Source organism: Epargyreus clarus, unplaced genomic scaffold (genome assembly GCF_041222505.1).
Source record: "Epargyreus clarus isolate Ecla_fem2 unplaced genomic scaffold, WU_Ecla_fem_2.2 ptg000025l, whole genome shotgun sequence".
NCBI classification, from domain to species: domain Eukaryota; kingdom Metazoa; phylum Arthropoda; class Insecta; order Lepidoptera; family Hesperiidae; genus Epargyreus; species Epargyreus clarus.
Genome location: NW_027332232.1, coordinates 2,702,987 through 2,722,439, shown reverse-complemented (window position 1 = coordinate 2,722,439; position 19,453 = coordinate 2,702,987). Strand labels below are relative to the sequence as shown.

The 19,453-nt window shown below is 37.9% G+C and overlaps 2 protein-coding genes across 2 annotated transcripts in view; one reads left to right on the top strand and one right to left on the bottom strand.

Annotated features, from left to right (window-relative positions):
* Positions 1-1,010: 1,010 nt before the first annotated feature.
* Positions 1,011-4,562, bottom strand: LOC140752863 (uncharacterized). The gene is made up of 2 exons (XM_073087222.1): positions 4,304-4,562; positions 1,011-3,578 (listed from the first exon to the last, which is right to left on the bottom strand). The coding sequence occupies exons 1-2, from the start codon at positions 4,398-4,400 to the stop codon at positions 1,078-1,080; spliced, it is 2,598 nt and encodes an 865-aa protein (XP_072943323.1). The 5' UTR covers positions 4,401-4,562; the 3' UTR covers positions 1,011-1,077.
* A 547-nt stretch (positions 4,563-5,109) lies between these two features.
* Ranbp16 (Ran-binding protein 16) overlaps positions 5,110-19,453 on the top strand; it is a 29,017-nt gene continuing 14,673 nt past the window's right edge. Inside the window, exons 1-10 of the mRNA XM_073087032.1 lie at positions 5,110-5,154; positions 7,547-7,642; positions 8,242-8,345; positions 9,246-9,345; positions 10,949-11,056; positions 13,028-13,155; positions 13,678-13,873; positions 16,410-16,625; positions 17,412-17,558; positions 19,241-19,413. Coding sequence (XP_072943133.1) covers positions 5,125-5,154; positions 7,547-7,642; positions 8,242-8,345; positions 9,246-9,345; positions 10,949-11,056; positions 13,028-13,155; positions 13,678-13,873; positions 16,410-16,625; positions 17,412-17,558; positions 19,241-19,413 — 1,298 coding nt within the window. The 5' untranslated portion in view covers positions 5,110-5,124. The remainder of the gene's footprint in view (positions 5,155-7,546; positions 7,643-8,241; positions 8,346-9,245; positions 9,346-10,948; positions 11,057-13,027; positions 13,156-13,677; positions 13,874-16,409; positions 16,626-17,411; positions 17,559-19,240; positions 19,414-19,453) is intronic.

Below are 19,453 nucleotides of genomic sequence, written 5' to 3'. Positions count from 1 at the left end.
ACACACCCTTTAAACCAGAACACAACAACGTTTACCACTGCTCTAGGAATAGGTGTGGTGATGGTGCAGCTGGAGTCGAACCACAAAGGGTTGTATATTAAAAGATATAATTAAAAGAGTAAACCTGAAATTAAATATATTATGCGTATACATTATACAGGCGTTTAGTCCTCGTATATTAAATCCGTAATATTTTTTATCCTTAAAAGCTATGAAGTCTAATACGATGCATATGAAGGTAGCAATTTGGTAGCAACTATTGATTACAAAAAAACTCTGTTCATTTGCGCAGTTTGTTCTCATTGAATAGGTGTGTTCGACCGCTTTGATTCTCTGACTGACAACTGCGCGTATTAATTTCAGAGAGGACTTGAAGTTTGGTGCAGACTATACTCTTAAGAGTCTAATTAATCATTATGAATTTAGAACGTCTGCTTAGTGACGAATATACTAAATGTTGTATCATATCATAATAAGGAACCTGGCGTAAGAGTCGATAGCGTTAAATCATATTAAATTAAGATTACAGTAATAACAAATAAACATTGTTTAGGTTTTCTGCGATCATTCAGTAGTAGCCGCTAACCACTAGCTAGCACTTATAATGGTAAGACTCGTATCAAATAATAGTCCAAACAGTTATATAATGGACTAGTTGACCCGGCAAACTTTGTACCGCCTCAAAATCTATTTATCAAATATATTTGATATAAAATATAGCCTACACGTGGATAATATAGCTTTCGAATGGTGAAAGAATTTTTAAAACCACTCCAGTAGTTTTTGAGCCTATTCATTACAATCAAACAAACAAAGTTTTCCTCTTTATAATATTAGTATAGATAAATATTAATCTTCGCAGTGGCCTTCGTGCTCGATCCACAGGTAGCCAAAATCTAATTAATAAAATTAGATTTTTTGTTCTAGATGTGAGTGTTTTTTTTTATTTATAGCGACATAGAGTCATAGTGTGGGACTGAGTGTAAAAAGCGTTATTATAAAGAAAAATATTTTGGGTGTAAGTAAGTCTAAATCTTTTATTTTCGCTGCTTTTCATTAATAAATATTCAATTAGCATTACAGTTTATCATTATATAAATACAATAGTTCATAGTTGGGGTCAATCATTGTAAATGATCGTTTTGGCATATTTATACATGGATTCTCTTTACAAGGGGGATTGAGGCGAGGGGGAGGTATTAACTTGCATCCCTCTTTCGGGCATACGAATGGTTCCTTTTTCTCTTTCTTCGGGATCGGCCAAGACGGAATCGGTACCCAGGGCTCGTAATCTTTAGCCAGAATGACGTCTTCATTCCGATGCTGTTTTAGTTTTCTTTTAAGACATTTAATAAGTAAGAAACTTCCAAGCTTTTCTATTTTATAAGCGTCTTGTACGTTAGATATTAGTCTCAAAGGTTCTATTGCTTTTATGTTGTGATTGTAGGCTAATTTCAGCAGGTCACAATTTGGCTTCAGTCCTACACTCAAGACAAGCGAAAAAGCTTCTTTCACTTTGTATCCGATCAGGCTTGTCTTTGTGAATTTGGCGCACGGATCCTTTTGCTTGCAAGGTGGAGGGCATGGTGGGGGGCAAGGCGGGCACTTCTTCGGTGGCGGTGGACACTCTGACTTAGGTTTCGGCTTACAAGGCCCCGGCCCTAAGGTTTTCGCTTCCTTATCGATTGGGTCGGTACATTTATTCGCCTCAACGGGCTCAGTTTCTAGCGCTTTATACTCGGTACATTCTCGATAGAACTGTAACCGATTCCTCTCTCGTACCTTCTTTAACATTTCTGACAACGAGATTTCATCTTCGATTTCTTTCAACTCTGGCACCGGTCCCATTGTGGACGATAGGTTTTTGTTAGATGGATCTGGTTTTTCAACTTGTGGAGGCAAATTAGACTGTGGAGATTCAGTAACAGGCAACTGTGAAGGTACGTCAGGTACATTGGAAGGTTCTTTTGTAGAAAATAATAGGTTCGCAGATTTTTCATTATCTGCCCCAGAAATTATAGTGTATGGATGGTAAGCTTCAAGAGGTCGTATCGTTGAAGGGTTTATAGCGTACGCATCAAGTTTCTCCATATTGTTTCTGGATATATCGAAGTATTCCCCTGGATTTTGTTGTGACGAAATCGCCGTGTCTTTGACTTCTCTTTTCGACCTTTTGGGACGAACTTCGGGGGTATACGTGCCTGATATAGACGTGCTTGGGTTATTGAATGGGCGATCTGGTAAATCATATCCCCATTGGTCGCTTGAATATTGCTTTGCGAAGGTGACGTGTGATTCACGTTTGTCTGCTACAAACGACGTGTCAACCATCGGCGTCTCGGTTGCACGGAGAATCTGATTGCATGTTAAAATATCCGGTTTTATTGGTTTCTGATCTACGTCTATGTCAATTTCAGCTTTTCCTGCTTGTAATTGACGCGTTTCCGTTGGAGTCACGTGTATTTCTTCTACTTGAAGGTCTTTTTCGCATTCGGACTTTACTTCTTCATGAGCTACGATTTGGACCGATTCAGATTTTTCTCTGTCCACTTCTTCTGAAACTTCTTGGGAATTGTATGTGTGCTGTGCAACAACAGGTATTTGCTGATATGAATCGACTAAAGCGGGACTTCCTGCTGAAAGTAATTTAGTTTCTGCCTCCTCGTGCTTTATGACATTTTCTTTTTCAGTTTTCTGGTCTGGCCGCCCGTCGCCTACAATATCTATTGGAACATTTTTGAAATACGTTGGGTAAACGTTTTCAACGTTTTCAGGGTGTTGACTGAACTTCATATTATGACACGGAATCGAAGGATATGGGTACAAAGATTCGATCACTTTTTGTTTTTCAGAATAAAGTGTACTTTCGTCGGATTTCGTTTCTAATAACGTGTCTTTTTTATTCGATTTATTGAGATAAGATCCGTGTCTTCTTGACGATTTTCTCCGCCCCCGTCCTAACATCCCACAACTTTTCATTTCCTCGATAATTCGTTCGTCGATTCTATCTGGCGGTGAACCGAGGCATTTCTTTGCTATTTCGTCCATTGCGTCCTCCTCTGGTCCGATTTTTGTACAAAGAGAATTCTTAATGTCAAATTTTGTTTCCCGGTCACCTAGCACTTTAGGAGGAGTGTTGAAACCTTCAATTTTAGGCGTTCCAGCCTCTACTAGTGCAGGTTCCTCGATTGTTTCCAATTTCTGTGCTAACTCCTCTTTATTATCTTTAGCTGTTGTGGATTTTAATATATCCAAGCCTATTTGCTCTACAGGTTTTTTAATTTGTAACTGTGCATTATCAGCAGACTCTTTTTCTTTATTCTCAACGGATAAGACGTGATTTGCTGCGACTCCTCCACTTTCATTCAACCTTTCTTTCATGGGTATACTAGGAGCTATTGCCTTCTGCATTTTGTCTATGTGTATGTCTTCTAGATTGGCTTCGACTTGTTTCAACACAGGCTCTGGTTTCTCGGGTCCAAAAACCATTTCTATCAAACGCCTGCACTTCTCGCATTCGGCTTGCTTGTCTTTTGAGTCAGTGGACTTATTCATTTTCCAAAATCCATCGAGCGGTCCTGAAAAACAGCGAGAAAAGCCACTGATTACGACTCTGGTATAAAATGTTTTGTTTCAAACGGATCTTAATCAATAAGGTCGGTAACGAAAGCCTTTTTCGCTATTTTTCAGGATCATTAACCTTTAAGCTTATTGCAACTATCCTGTATTGTATAATATATTTGTTACAAAGCTATTTTTGTTGGTTGATATTGGTTGTTATTTTCTAATGTTTGATTGCTGGGCATAGGTTTTCCTCACAACTGGGGTTGGTTTGAAGCATATTACACCAAGCTGTTTCAATGCGGTTGGTAGAAAAGTCTATGTTCCATAGTTTTTACTAACTAAACATCAGCAAGACATCAGTAAAATGCAGCAAATATATGTAAGTTAAAGAACTGTATAGTAAATAGAGAAGAGTATCTTCTTATATGTATTTGGATGCATATTTTAGGATAAAATAATCTGTTTTCGTATTATTTTTAACTTTTTTTATCTTCTATATAAAAGCATGATGGAAGAAGAGATATGAAAGATTTTGCAAAACCATGGATAATTTATTTGTATATTTTATGTTAATAGCATTCTTATGAGCCGTTACCATACCTGTCTGACGCGCAGAGGATTCCAGGTTCATTCCCCGGCCGGACAACATCTAAAGGATGGATTGTTATAGACCTGGGTATCGTGTCTGGAACCCTATTGTGGAGGATATAAGTATAATGCGTCGTTTAAGAATACTTACGTTTTCCCAGTTTTCTTGGAGGGAGTGTAAACTCATCTCGCAGGATACGTGGGATGAGACTAACACTACAAATCTTTCTAATCTTCGATATTGTCATTTTTAACATCTTGCTACATCGATCGTAAGTAAATGATAACCAGCGAAAATAAAATTACATTTTTGGTAAATGGATCCACTGCTACGCACAATTTGTCAGAATATAAATTTTGTTCTATTTCTATTTCTTATTTTTTGTGGCAGAATATTTTCGTGCCAGTAGTGTTGTAAAGAAATAATTTATTTGAAAAAGTTGAAATAAATCTTAAAATTGTAAACGGTCATTTAGAATCCCATTTTAGATTTTAAGGTTTCAAACTTGTATGATTCATTTACGCGTAAAGCCATTCCACAGAATCGTTAGATGGTAATGCGATGTCTATATTGAAAAAGTTGAAGCACAAATTCCCCTTCCAAAGGCTAATACTGAGATAATTCTGTTCCAGCAAATAAACACAAGCTGAAAATACCGTGTGGTACTAGATTAACCATACCAGATTTCTTATTTGGATGCTTGCGGCAACTTTATACTCTTTGCGGCAACTAATCCGCAGTGTGATCCTTGCTTAAGAGCATGTAATGATATCTCGAAATAAACTTAAAATAAAATTAAACTGGATATAAGTATTTTTTTAAATTAATTGTAGATAGATAAATGAAAATAGTCTTATTACATTCATTTATTAAATAGTTAAGTAGGTTTTTATATTTTTAACTGGCAAAAAAAAATGATTTTTATATGTTGCATCTGTGCGCTTGCTGAAACGAAACGTCACTTCAAATGCATGAAAATAACAAAGATGGCTGAAGAACAGGTGAGTATCAAAATATTACGATTTTTATGTTATTTTAACAGAATTTAACGTCAATGCTCTCTTAGGAAGCCCAAAATATGTGAACTCAGACATTACTGTAGCAGTTTTGGGCGTATTTACGTTTTTCGATTTGTTTTTTATAAGCAATGTTTGAGTAGAGACTATTGCGTTCAGTGTGATTTCTATGTAACTATTTCGTGTTTTTAGTATCGGTAACTGGATTAAATGTATAAACGCAAGCGCGAATGAGTTTTCGTGATGTTTAAAGTGTTAAATGAGCCGGCACTTTGGTTATATTGGCTTGTGTGACAGAATTACCTACCCTTGAAATCTACTCAAGTTGACTACCAACTGAACATTTCCTCTGTTCCAATTTAATGTACTTAGAAAACTCCCCTCCGACGCTCGAATTTAACAAGCGATCTACAACGCGCTAAAATAACTAACAATGCCTTAAAAATATTAAACGATGTCTGTTAAAAATACGTATTCTTATTGGAAACGCTAAAGCTATTGTCTTAATAAAATAAAGCGAAAAGTTGGAAAATATTTCGTAGCGTAAATAGTTTTCATGTTTTTTTGAGATATTTAAACACTTTGGGTTCTCGATTGTGGGTGTTTTGTACATCCAAAGAACAAAGAAAACCCATACCTAGAGATGTTAGTGTTATATATATTTGTATGCGCTAATGGGAATCAAATTTGGGAATTTGGTAGACTGTTGCAAAATATTATACATAAATAGTCATAATTGGAAAACTTTTTTAAATATGTATATATTATATGTATTTTTTATGTATATATTAGGGCTTCACATACTACATTAGGGCTTTTTAGGACTATACATTTTAAGGCTTCTTTTACAATAATTCCATGAAGTTATTTTAAAGATTAATTAATTGATTGATGTTTGAGAGTTTAATGTCATTAGAATTAATTTGATTTTTTTATTTTAAGATTTTTAAACTCAATGTATTTAGTTGGTACATAATCATACCTAAGTTGTTCAGGGAAAGATTAAGATTTAAGTTAGCCACTCTTAAGGTTTAAAATAGTCATCAAAAAGTGTGGGGTGCTCCATTCATCAGTTTTCGAAAAGCGACACACTTTTCCACAATTATACTATTTACTGTTCATGATCATAATCATAATCTTTATTGCATCATGCAGTTATCACATACATATGAAGGTGTTACAAATTTTGATACAGTGGCATGAAACCCTGTAAGGGTGTAGCAATTTAAATTAATTATAAGTAAATACTAGGCATACATACTAGCAGCAGTGATATCGAGGGGTCCGGGGTTCAAATCCCAGGCACGCACCTCTGATTTTCAAATTTATGTGTGTATTAGAAATTAATTATCACTTGCTTAAACGGTGAAGGAAAACATCGTGAGGAAACCTGCATACCTGAGAGATTAATAAAAAATCTTAAAGGTATGTGAAGTCTACCAATACGCACTTGGCCAGCGCGGTGGACTATGGCCTAATCCTTCTCATTCTGAGAGGAGACCCGTGCCCAGCAGTGGGACAGTAATGGGTTGATGATGATGATGATGATGAAATACTAGGCATACTAAGCTACTTAGTTAGGTAGTTAGTTCCTTAATTGATTCTTATATTGATTTTTTTTTTCTACTCTTTATTTTTTTCTTTGTATAAAGTACCAAATGAGTAATAAGTACTTTATATAAATTGCAATCTAGCCTAATTTAAGACTAATGAGAAATTCTACACTAACCTTAACTGCTAAATAATAATATAATGAAGGTGGCGTCCTCTGACACTGCACTTGTTTGTTTTATCATATAAGGGAGACAGACACATTGTTCTTGTGTTCTATAATGTTCACTTATCACTATTTCACTAACACTACACTGTATCATGTCACTAGCTCAAAGGGTGTACTCAGTTTGTGTATTCTCACTAGGTCCGTTGATTTGATCATAAAAGCGTGTTTTTTAGTTTTTGATGTGAAACATCTATAGCCGCACGTAAAACCGATTTCTGGCGTGGCGACGCATGCCGCTATACGATGGTATATATATACAGTCTATATGCAGTAGTGTGTACGGTGTGGCGACGCGTCGCCATGCGCAATCGAATTCAATAAATAGTCATCGTTATCTGGAAAAAAATCGTAATATTTTATTTTATCATTATGACATATTTAGTTCCTATCACAATATGTTCTTTTCTGCATATTACTTTGATAAAATAATGTCGATGTTTCACATCTGCCAGGTGTCCCGTGATGGCTCAATTTTTTTTAAACTATATTAAAATAGCTACGCCACTACTCATGCTACCCTTTCACAAATCATGTCTTAATATCCAACTGATACACTCGTGCAGAAGGTATCTGTAATGTTCCATCAACTGTTTCCAGGAGGTGATACAAATAGAGCTGCTATGCAAACAGCTGTACGAGTCGCAGGACCCGGTGATACGGGAGCAGGCGGAGAAGGCCGTCGTTGCTTTTCAGGTAACTCCGATGCATATATGTATTTCATTGTACGGTATTGTATAATATTGTTGTGTATAATATTAAAGTAGCATACAACATGGTAAGTAGCTACTGCCCCCCACGGACATCTGCAATCGACTCCAGTCAAGACCAGATTCCCATCTGAGATCACTACGCCGCTACCCCTTCGGATTAAATGGAATACTTCGAAAACGTATGTCTCCCTTATGTTATTAAGTAGAAATAGGTGTGGCGGTGGTGCTGCCTGAGTTGAGTCACAGTGTTCTAATAATAAAAGTAGTGTTAAGCACTGCTATGTAATGGTTTGAAGGGTGTGATAAGGGAGGCATACCTTTCCGAGGCGAGGCCTTAGATAGGAATCTAATCTTATTGGGGTTGATTACAGATGTCCACGAGAGGCAGTAGCAACTTATAGTCCGCGCCAAACTGCTAGTCCGTTCTGAAGTTGTAGTCATACAATTTGCTATGGCGACGCGATTCATTTACATATTCAGAGCGGACTAGCAGTTTTATTCGGACTACCATCAGTAGACTGCATGCTCGTCAGTTACTCTACTTTAAAAAGGTATTAATGTGTGTCATTCTACTTCCCACAGGAATCACCGGACACCCTGAGCAAATGTCAGGCGTTACTTGAGCGTGCTGACTCCAGCTACTCCCAACTGCTCGCCGCTACCACCTTGGCTAAGCTGATCAGCCGGTAACCTCTTGATCTTGTGTTGGCACACAAAAATATATCCGATACAGATGTGTTCCTATCCCTGAAGACTAATTTGGTGGTTTGTCCCTTCAAATCAGAATGCAGTACCAATACACTTTTTTTAACTTGAAGCAAGCAACTTGCATATTCAATGCAGTTCATGTGATGGTAAAGCCACTGTTGCATGAGGACATAAATAATCAACCTCAGATAGTTACATTTATACAGTTATATTTCTACCTGAGGTTGGCTACAGATGTGTTGGTACCCCTGAGGAATAAGCTGGAACGCCAGTCATAAGCCTCCCTTTAAACTCAATCGTGTCTGTCGCCCATCGACATCTATAATCAACCTTAGATCTTTAGCTAAGTTCAAGAAGGAATTTAATCTTATCTGAATTATATTTCAATCTGAATTTGAATGTTTTTTTATTTGGATTATATTTCTACCTGAATTAGGTTGCTATACCAACTTATTCCTGCATCTATTTCAGCTGTATAGCTGTTATAAGGCAGAAATAGATGCGGTGGTGGTGCTTCCAGAATCTATCTATGAAGAGTTTTTTTCTTTCTTTTTTATAATATAAGAGAAGCAGATGAGCATGCAGTCCATCTGATGGTAAGTGGCTACTGCCGCCCATGGACATCTGTAATCAACCCCAGATAGGATTAGATATTCCTACATGAGGTCGGCCACAGATGCGCCGCTACCCCCGAGGACTAAGCTGGAACACCTCGGAAATGTCTGTCTCCCTTACCAAACCCTTCAAACCGGAACACAGCAACGCCTAACATTGCTGTTATAACAGAAATAGATGTGGCGGTGGTGCCACCGGAGCCGAACCACAAAGGGTTCTACCACCTTCGAGTTGTACTAACTTGGATTTTTTTCTGGTTACAGTTCAACTACAAGCCTGTCAGTGCAACAGCGCTTGGACATCCGCAACTATGTGCTGAACTACCTCGCCACTCGGCCTAAGCTAGCTAATTTTGTTGTTCAGGTATGTACTATAACATATTATAATAGTAGAGTAGGTATATAATTATTAATTATTAATTGATATTATTAATTATTTATATTTTCACTGAGAGATCTAGGAATTTCGGTTGTTTGGCTTGCCCTAGTCAAAGGTACACTTTGATGACTAGGGAGGGAGATAATAAGGGGCTTCCCAGAAGTATTCTCAATTCAGCAGAATAATATAATTTATTGTACCAGAATGTTACAAATATTTATTATTAATTGTATGAAATAATTAATTACATTTTAGTACAAATAAAAGCTCTTTTTTTTACTAAATTATCCACAAAATTAAATACTTAAAAACTGAGAGAATCATAACATGTCTATATTGCAAAAAATGGTACAGGAAACAGTTCTAATAGTTTTGAGGAAGTTGATGTTTTTGTCTGTCAGTTGTCAAAGTCACAAAGCAAAAGAAGGAAAAGATAATCTTAGTATACAAAGAAACTTGTGTTTAATTTTTTTTTTAAATATTATGAAAATGTTTTGCGTCGGGATGCAGCAGCCAGGATACAAAAAGACCGAATTACTTATATAAAGGTAGAATAGGAAGGTGGTAGAATCCTTTGTGGTCCGACTCCGGCGGCACCACCGCCACACCTATTTCTACCTAATAACAGAAGTGTTAGGCGCTGCTGTGTTCTGGTTTGAAGGGTGTGTGGTAAGGGAGACAGACTTTTCCGAGGCGTTCCAGCTTAGTCCTCAGGGGTAGCGGCGCATTTGTGGCTGACCTCAGGTAGGAATATCTAATCCTATCTGGGGTTGATTACAGATGTCCATGGGCGGCAGTAGCTACTTACCATCAGGTGGACTGCATGCTCGTCTGCTACTCCTATAATATAAAATAAAAATAAAAAATAAATATACATGTATCTATTCAAAACCAAATATTACAAGTTTTGCATTAAATCTAACCTAAATTATAACTAACTATCCTAAGTGACTTGCTGGGGCAATGTTAGCGCCTAGAGTGTATTCCCACGTTCTGGACTATGTGATGGCAACGGAGTCGAGCGAGAGCAGGTTCGGATGACTTCTTCATAATTTTCTTTAAGGCGAATGCCTGTGTGTTGGTTAAGGCCAATATATAACAAGATATAAAATTGCTTATTTGGAGCTGGTTTTAAATATACTCGTAATTGCAAGATTCGACCCTTACATACATACGTATTAACAAACCAAGTTAATAGAAAGCTTTTAACCAGATACCCATAGATAAGTATAGATATCTTGTACTTGAAGGAAGCCATTACAACTGACAATTATTGTACTACGATTTCATGTTATACTATGTACTAGCTGTAAGTTCTCCTAAATAAAATAAAAAAATAAAAACTTCTGCCCTTTAATATGCCCTGTCATGGTGTAATTTACGCAGAACAATGCCGACATGCGCAGTTAAGTGGTGCAAAAACACGAAATCTAAGAAAATTTGTAAATGATCTAAAAATTACATTTTTTAATATTTTTCAAACACGAAAATAGATGACAGTGACAATATCAATTGTCAAAACTGGTTACATTTTCTTGTTAGGAGTGAGTAATCTTTACTAATCTATACCGATACCCTCAACCCACAGGCGTTGGTGTCGCTCTTCGCGCGTATCACGAAGCTCGGCTGGTTCGACATGGTGAAGGAGGAGCTGGTCTTCCATAACGTGATGAACGACATCACCAGCTTCTTGCAAGTAAGTGTATATCCTTGTAGTGATCCACTCAGTACCGTCCCACTGCTGGGCACTGGTCTCTGAAGTGAGAGGGGTTTGTTCAAAAGTCCACCACATTGACCAAGTGCGAGTTGGTAGACTTAACACACCTCTGAGAACATTTTTGATGTGAAACATCTATAGCCGCACGTAAAACCGATTTCTGGCGTGGCGACGCATGCCGTGCCGTCGCCACACTATACGATGGTATATATGTATACAGTCTATATGCAGTAGTGTGTACGGTGTGGCGACGCGTCGCCATGCGCAATCGAATTCAATAAATAGTCATCGTTATCTGGAAAAAATCGTAATATTTTATTTTATCATTATGACATATTTAGTTCCTATCACAATATGTTCTTTTCTGCATATTACTTTTACAAAATAATGTCGATGTTTCACATCTGCCAGGCGTCCCGTGACGGCTCACATTTTTTAAATAACTCAGATTTCCTCATGATGTTTTCCTTCACTGTTATAGTAAATAATAAAATAATTAATTTCTTATACAAACAACTGAAAAATCAGTTTACTTTTTTATTTATTTTATATTTTTATTTATTTACTTCACACAAACACATATTAGACACATTACAGGTCCTTCCCAAAGCGATATTGTGGTTCCTTAATTTTTAACAAAATTTTGTTTGTTTGTTTAAAATATTAATGTATAAAAGTCCACCTGATAATCACGTGACACGTAGTCATCAGTGATCGTCATACAGGGATGTTACCTGAAGTCGGTCAAAGAAGCGTTCTCACTCCTGAGGACTACAACGCCTCCTGTCGCCTCCTGTAAATCAGCTGACATCCATACCCGCACACCGAAATTGTATTACAAAGACCGAATCAAAATCTAGACCTAAAGTTCTAAATGCCTGGCATAAATCTATTTATAGGGTTATTGTAGGCGATACGCGCGTCCTTTGCGTACATATTCCTGACAGGATATTATTTATTTCGTTTCCATTGTACTTACAACATTTAAAATAATATTTATATGTAAAATAACCGTTAAACAATGTCAATACCTAAAGATATTTAATTTTGATGTGAAACATCTATAGCCGCACGGAAAACCGATTTCTAGCGTGGCGACGCATGCCGTGGCGCTATACGATGGTATATATATACAGTCTATATGCAGTAGTGTGTACGGTGTGGCGACGCGTCGCCATGTGCAATCGTAATATTTTATTTTATCATTATGACATATTTAGTTCCTATCACAATATGTTCTTTTCTACATATTACTTTTACAAAATAATGTCGATGTTTCACATCTGCCAGGCGTCCCGTGACGGCTCACATTTTTTTTTTCACAATTGTTAAATTTAGGGTAGTGATAGAATAAATCAGTCGGCCATTCGAGATTTTCGTAACACGACGCGTTTTATTTTCGGCGATCCCTTACAGTTATCAATAATTTACTTATAAGGATATTTTATTTTTCTTTGGATGAGTCATAGGAATACTGGATACAATTTAATTATGAAGTTAATGTTAGCTTTAAGCATGAAATTAATAATTTTTTTGTAAGGTTTTTCATGACCCTAATATCCATTTCTTTACATAATTTCTCTTTGCATTGTGGCGAAAGCAAGACATAAATATGAAATTAAAATAAACATAAGTATAATTACTAGCTGACCCGGCAAACGTTGTGTTGCCATATACATATAAAAAAATGTTTATTTATTTATTTTACGGACTACCAACAGAACTATATGTTATACATGACTGACAATGTTCGTTAAGGGTGAACAACCCTTATAACTTAGGGGCATGAAAAATAAATAGTAGCCAATTGACAGACCTACTAAATATCCATATAAAATTTGGTGAAAATCGGTAAAACCGTTTCGGAGGAGTACGGTAACTAACATTGTGACACGAGAATTTTGTATATAAGATAAGACTCAATTGTGATGATGATCTTTACTCCCCCAGGGTCCAGCGGAGATGTGCACCATCGGTGTCCAGCTGCTCTCTCAACTGGTTGTGGAGATGAACCAGGTGTCGGAGGCTGATGCTAACAGATCGCTCGCGAAGCACAGGAAGATTGCTTCGTCTTTCCGGTGAGTTGCTACTGTCCTTTGTGTTTCAGTGATGACTAAGTAGGAATGCTTCGTGTTTCGACTGAATGAACGCGTTCCGTTGTTATTCAGCTAGTACTACTAGTAATGCTAACTGTTTGAAGGTGGTAGAACCCTCTCTGGTTCGACTCCGGCGGCACCACCGCCACACCTATTTCTGTTATAACAGCAGTGTTAAGCGCTGCTGTGTTCTGGTTTGAAGTGTGGTAAGGGACACATACTTTTCCGAGGCGTTCCAGTTTAGTCCTCAGGGGTAGCGGCGCATCTGTGTTCGACCTCAGATAGGAATATCTAATCCTATCTGGGGTTGATTACCATGATGTCCATGGGCGGCAATAGCCACTTACCATCAGGTGAACTGCGTGCTCGTCTGCTACTCTTATATTATTAAAATATATATATATATATTGTAAATGTTGATGACTATGGAAGAATATATTGTATTTTTGGAATTCCTTCTAAGCATAAAAACACTATTAATATACAACTTTAATTCTATTCCAGTGACACGCAACTGTTCGAGATGTTCCGTCTCTCCTGCTCTCTACTCAGCGCGGCGAGAGGCAAGAGCTTCGATCTCGCTGATGAGAGTCAGCACGCCTTGTTAGCGGCGTTGCTTCGCTTGTCCCACAACTGTTTGACATTCGACTTTATAGGGACTACCAGTGATCAGTCGTCTGAGGATCTGTGTACTGTACAGGTATGTTTTTTTTTTATATGTAACCTAACGATAGGACAGACGGGCTGCCTGATGGAAAGCAGTCACCATCGCCTATGGACATTTGCAACACCAGAGGAGTCGCCAATGCATCGCCGGCTTTGAAGGAGAGCTCTTTTTACACCCCTCTTGAAGAGCCCCATGTCATAGTCCTGAGGGAATACCTCAGGAGGAAGTTCATTCCACATTTTGCACGTACGCGGCAAAAATGATCGATTAAACCGAACCGTGGAGGACCGCCACGGGTCCAGTTGATGTGGATGGAACTTCATCCTTCGGCGAGTGGTGTGATGAAGGAAAGGCGACGTAGGCACCAGATCAAACAGTTCCTCAGAACCTCACCATTGTAAAGTCGGTAGAACACGTGGTATGTGGTTTGATGTAAAACATACGAACTAACAAAGTAAGTTAATTGAAAGCTTCTAGCCCAAATACTCTCATCTCAGGTGCAGGTATGCGGTTTGAAGTAAAACTTCTTTAGGCACGTGCCAGGCATAAACCAATATTTGAACAAAGACTGGTCACACATTTGAACGCTTATATGTTTTTTTTTTTAACCTGTTACTCATGTCATGGTTTTCTTTTTTTTTTTCTCTCGATGGGGAAACCTTCAAAAGGTACCCGGTGCCGTGGGAGCGACGCCGGGTTATGTGGGATTTTTACCGCACTAAAACCCCCCCGGTGGCCGTCCTCAGCGCTTGTTGTGAGCAGCAGTTTTCGCTCCTCCCCCACCATGTAGTGTCTACGACGGTATGCGACCACACATACCGCCGTCCTTCCCGGGGTCGCTTGCTGGACGGTTCGAGCTCCCACTCTTGCCGCCCGCAACCCCGGAAGCCCACTTTTAGTCGCCTCTTACGACAGGCAGGGGATACCGTAGCCCTATTCTAGTCCCGGAACTACAGGGACATGTCATGGTCTCCTAGCAACTGGTCTTTGTACATGTGTACCAGGCTCCGCACATACTTGAAGTTTGAACGCTTTGATGTGAGCTGGAAAAACCGACACCAAATGGAAAAGTGTAAATATTTGTAGCAAGCTTTGAACAAATTGTTAGGAAATGGCCACAGGAGAACGAGGAAATAAACTATGAAGTATAATAAAATAAAATTCACTCCAAAAAATACTTTTTATTATATCGAATCATTGACAGAATGACAAATCAGAAGAAGTAAAATATATATTTTTCAGCTGCCAGCTTTATCATATACAACTTATTGAATTTTATAATTTAGAATTTTTCTGTAATATTATGAAGAATTTTGTTTTTTCTTTTTTTTTGTTATAAAAAGAAAAATTAACAAATTTATTCATATATCACTTTAAGGTAGAATATATTTTTTAACTTTAATAATTATGTCCTTGAGAATATAAAGATATATATATTTTTTTTAATCATCAAGAATATAATTTTTGTGTTAAATATCAACAATTGCAATTTATGTTTATTGTAATATTTCAATATTATTTAATGCTTTGTTTTTTAACACGCTTTTATTAGCTTGGGTTGTACGTTTGTATGTATGTATGTACGTAACAGTAACGGAATCTTTGAGCCCGATTTCTATCCACTTTGAACGTTCAGTTTAATTCAAAATTTTGAAGAATTATCAAGAACCGATGACAATACACGATTTTAATATTTTTGTACCATTGTCCTTATCAATATCCTCAGGATTAACGATTTTCGAGGCAAGAGAAAGCGCCTTATGGAGCGTTCAGGCAAAGTTACTAGATTGATTTTTAGCTTTGGAAAATAATAATGTTATTTCCCTATAACTCAAATGTACTGAAACATATCTATAATGCCATCTTGTAGAATGATTTTTAGGATTCCGTACTCAAAGGATAAAATAAAACCCTCCGCTGTCTGTTCGTGAGTCACAGGGCTTTATCTCTTAAACCGTAATAGATAGACACTTGATTTTTTTACAGACGATGCATAATGATGGTCGCTATAACAACAAATACTAAAAATTAATAAAATAAATAAAGTTCAAAAAACTAAAAAACACGCTTTTATGATAAAATCAACTAAAAAGTAGAAAATAATTTTCAATGTAGGAATCAATTAAGTAATAGTAAATTGATAATTGTGGAAAAAGTGTGGGGCGCTTTTCGAAAATTGATAAGTGGAGCACTCCACGCTTTTTTACAACTATACCAGCCGGAATCTGTTCTTACTTTAATTCTAAATTTACTGTTCCTTAATTGATTCCTAGATTGAAAATTATTTTCTACTTTTTAGTTCATTTGATCATAAAAGCGTGTTTTTTAGTTTTTTGAACTATATTTATTTTAATACTGTAACTGATTGTACATTTTTATTCACTTTTGTCACATACCATAAACGGTATTGTTTTCGTTTAATTTTAGTGAATTGTAGTTTGTACCTATAATTGAGGTGACACTCACCAAGATTGTAAAACTAAACTTATAAGATGTAAATAGTGTTAACCTTGTTGGTACAATTTATGAATAAATAAATAAATAAATATATTCGTCTCTTTATTTTTAGATCCCAACATCCTGGCGCCCGACGTTCCTCGAAGCCGGCACCCCGGAGCTATTCTTCGAGCTGCAACGCGCGGTCCGGGGCTCCCTGGGCGCCCTGGCCCTGGCCTGCCTGGTGCAACTGGCCTCCGTCCGGCGCTCGCTGTTCAGCACCGCGGAGAGGGCGAAGTTCCTCAACCGGCTCGCGGCCGGGGTGCTCCAGGTGTTGGAGGACGCGCAGGTGAGGAGAACTAAGCTGGAATGCCGAGCTTTCCAGCTGGAATGCCTCGTGTTCCAGCTGGAACGCAGTATATACGCTTAGGATTCAATCTGGTGTGCTGGAGGACGCGCAGGTGATGAAAACTAAGCTGCAATGCCGAGCGTTCCGGCTGGAATGCTCTATGTTCGCGTTGTGTTCGATCTGGTGTGCTGGAGGACGCGCAGGTGAGGGAAACTAAGCTGTAATGCCGAGCGTTCCAGCTGGAACGCTTTATATTCGCGTCGTGTTCTATCTGTATTGCTGGAGGACGCGCAAGTAACTTAAACTAAGCTGGAATGCCTTATATTCCATAAGGAATACTTGATATTTTACCCGAAATCTTCCGTGATCCACATGGAGTGCTGAAGTTGAAAGTGACGTAATTTATTGACATCCAAAAATTAGCTAATCCCAATTATAATAATTCATCATCATCATCATCAACAACCCATTACCTGTCCCACTGCTGGGCACGGGTCTCCTCTCAGAATGAGAAGGCGTAGGCCATAGTCCACCGCGCTGGCCAAGTGCGTATTGGTAGACTTCACATACCTTTGAGATTTTTTTTTTAAATCTCTCAGGTATGCAGGTTTCCTCACGATGTTTTCCTTCACCGTTTAGCAAGTGATAATTAATTTGTAATACGCACATAACTTTGAAAAATCAGAGGTGCATGCCTGGGATTTGAACCTCGGATCCCTCAATTGAGAGGCGGAGTTTCTTAACCACTAGGCTATAATAATTATAATACAATAATTATTGTTTCAGGGTCTATCGGACCCGGCGAACTACCACGAGTTCTGCCGGCTGCTCGCGCGGCTGAAGTCCAACTACCAGCTCGGCGAGATGGTCGTGGTGGAGAACTATCCCAGGCTCATCGAGCTCATCGCCAAGTTCACGGTGCAGAGCTTGCAGGTCAGTTTGGTGTCTTTGATGACAATTTGGTGCTATAAAGACTGATTTTGCAATACACAAAAATATTGAAAAGCAGATGTTTTTTTTTTATTTAATACGTTGGTGTGAAGAAATAATATATCCATCAGTTAGAAATTGAATTAAAAAATAAATAAAAGAATGTAACGAAAGTAGCAGGCTTTTATATTTTTGATATATTCTAAAATGCGAATACAAAAAAAATCGGTTTTTTTTTATATTTGTGTTTTTTTAAAACGTAATTGCAACAAAAGCCTCATTTGTAAAAAAAATCGATTGTTGACGAATGAAATGTCGATTTTCTAAAGTGTGAGACCAAATACAAAATCGATTAATCCGATCCAAAAATCGATGTTTTTCATCAAAAACTCGATTCTACGACGATTCGATCTCAGATCGTCCCGAGTTTAGATAGGTATTAGATAAGTCAGTCTATCAGACCTGGTGAACTACCACGAGTTCTGTCGGCTGCTCGCGCGGCTGAAGTCCAACTACCAGCTCGGCGAGATGGTCGTGGTGGAGAACTATCCCAGGCTCATCGAGCTCATCGCCAAGTTCACGGTGCAGAGCTTGCAGGTCAGTTCGGTGTCTAGGATGACGATTTGGTGCTATAAAGACTGATTTTGCAATACACAAAAATATTGAAAAGCAGATGTTTTTTTTTTATTTAATATGTTGGTGTGAAGAAAAAATATATCCATCAGTTAGAAATTGAATTAAAAAATAAATAAAAGAATGTAACGTAACGAAAGTAGCAGGCTTTTATATTTTTGATATATTTTAAAATGCGAATACAAAAAAATATCGAAAAATTTTATAGTAGGCTAATTTTTGACATATTTTAAAATGCGAATACAAAAAAATCGATTTTTTTTATATTGTCTCCATCCATTCATTTCTTAATTCGATAATCCATTTCTTCATCGATGTTATTGATCTAATAATCGATTATTTTGTGCCTGGGATCATTTCAATGCTGAATATCAATTTAAAATCGGTACATGTTATTCGAGCGTATGTATGCATCTCATTCTTTGCACATTGCCGCTCGAACGGCTCGACGTAATCATAATATGAGGTAGCGTCGGATTCGTCTAAATCATTGATTCCCAAAGTGGTCCAGGTGGACTCCCAGGGGTCCACGGGAGACTCATTGGGGGTCTACGTAGACGTAACAAAAAATGGGGGTCCACAAAACGTTAGTGAGGGTCCACGAAAATTGATCTGCTTTTGATAGTAAAGATCAAAAATGTAAGCATAGTGTTTACCTGTTAATGTATGCCGTAGGGCCTACCTACATTATTTTAAGTATCTAACTAAGCATATAATATTTTAATAAGGCAAGCGACTGTTACTTGTACAAACTTGCGTATTCGATATTACGTACAATGCGTGTACAGACTCGCAAAGCGCCATCCGGGAATATAGGGACAGAACTCAGCAGCGACACAATTTTTATTTTTAATTTTTTGGCGACTTTAAGAATGTGGTAGAAATGTAGGAGCAGGGGGTCCACCGAAACTAATAAAATTTTGAAAGTGGTCCACGAGAAAAATAAGTTTGGGAACTACTGGTCTAAACTATGGTACGCTATATTTTTAAGCAGTCAGATCTTTGTTTTCATAACAATCTAGTTATTATTGACATGTTTTATATGTTTCCAGATGTGGCAATTCGCGCCGAACTCCGTCCACTACCTGCTGTCGCTGTGGCAGCGCATGGTGGCCTCGGTGCCGTACATCAAGGCCTCCGAGCCCCACCTGCTCGAGAGATACGCTCCCGGCGTCACCACGGCGTACATCAACTCGAGGCTCGACGCTGTTGTTGTGCTCGTTACGTATGTTGTTTTAAATAATATTATGGATGTGACTGTTTGT

Bases quoted from the DNA above. Each gene is read 5' to 3' on its own strand.
- LOC140752863 (XM_073087222.1), bottom strand. From the start codon at position 4,400: ATGACAATATCGAAGATTAGAAAGATTTGTAGTGTTAGTCTCATCCCA. The intron at 3,579-4,303 runs GTAAGTATTCTT...GCTGTTTTTCAG, and splicing joins TCCAAGAAAACTGGGAAAAC to GACCGCTCGATGGATTTTGG.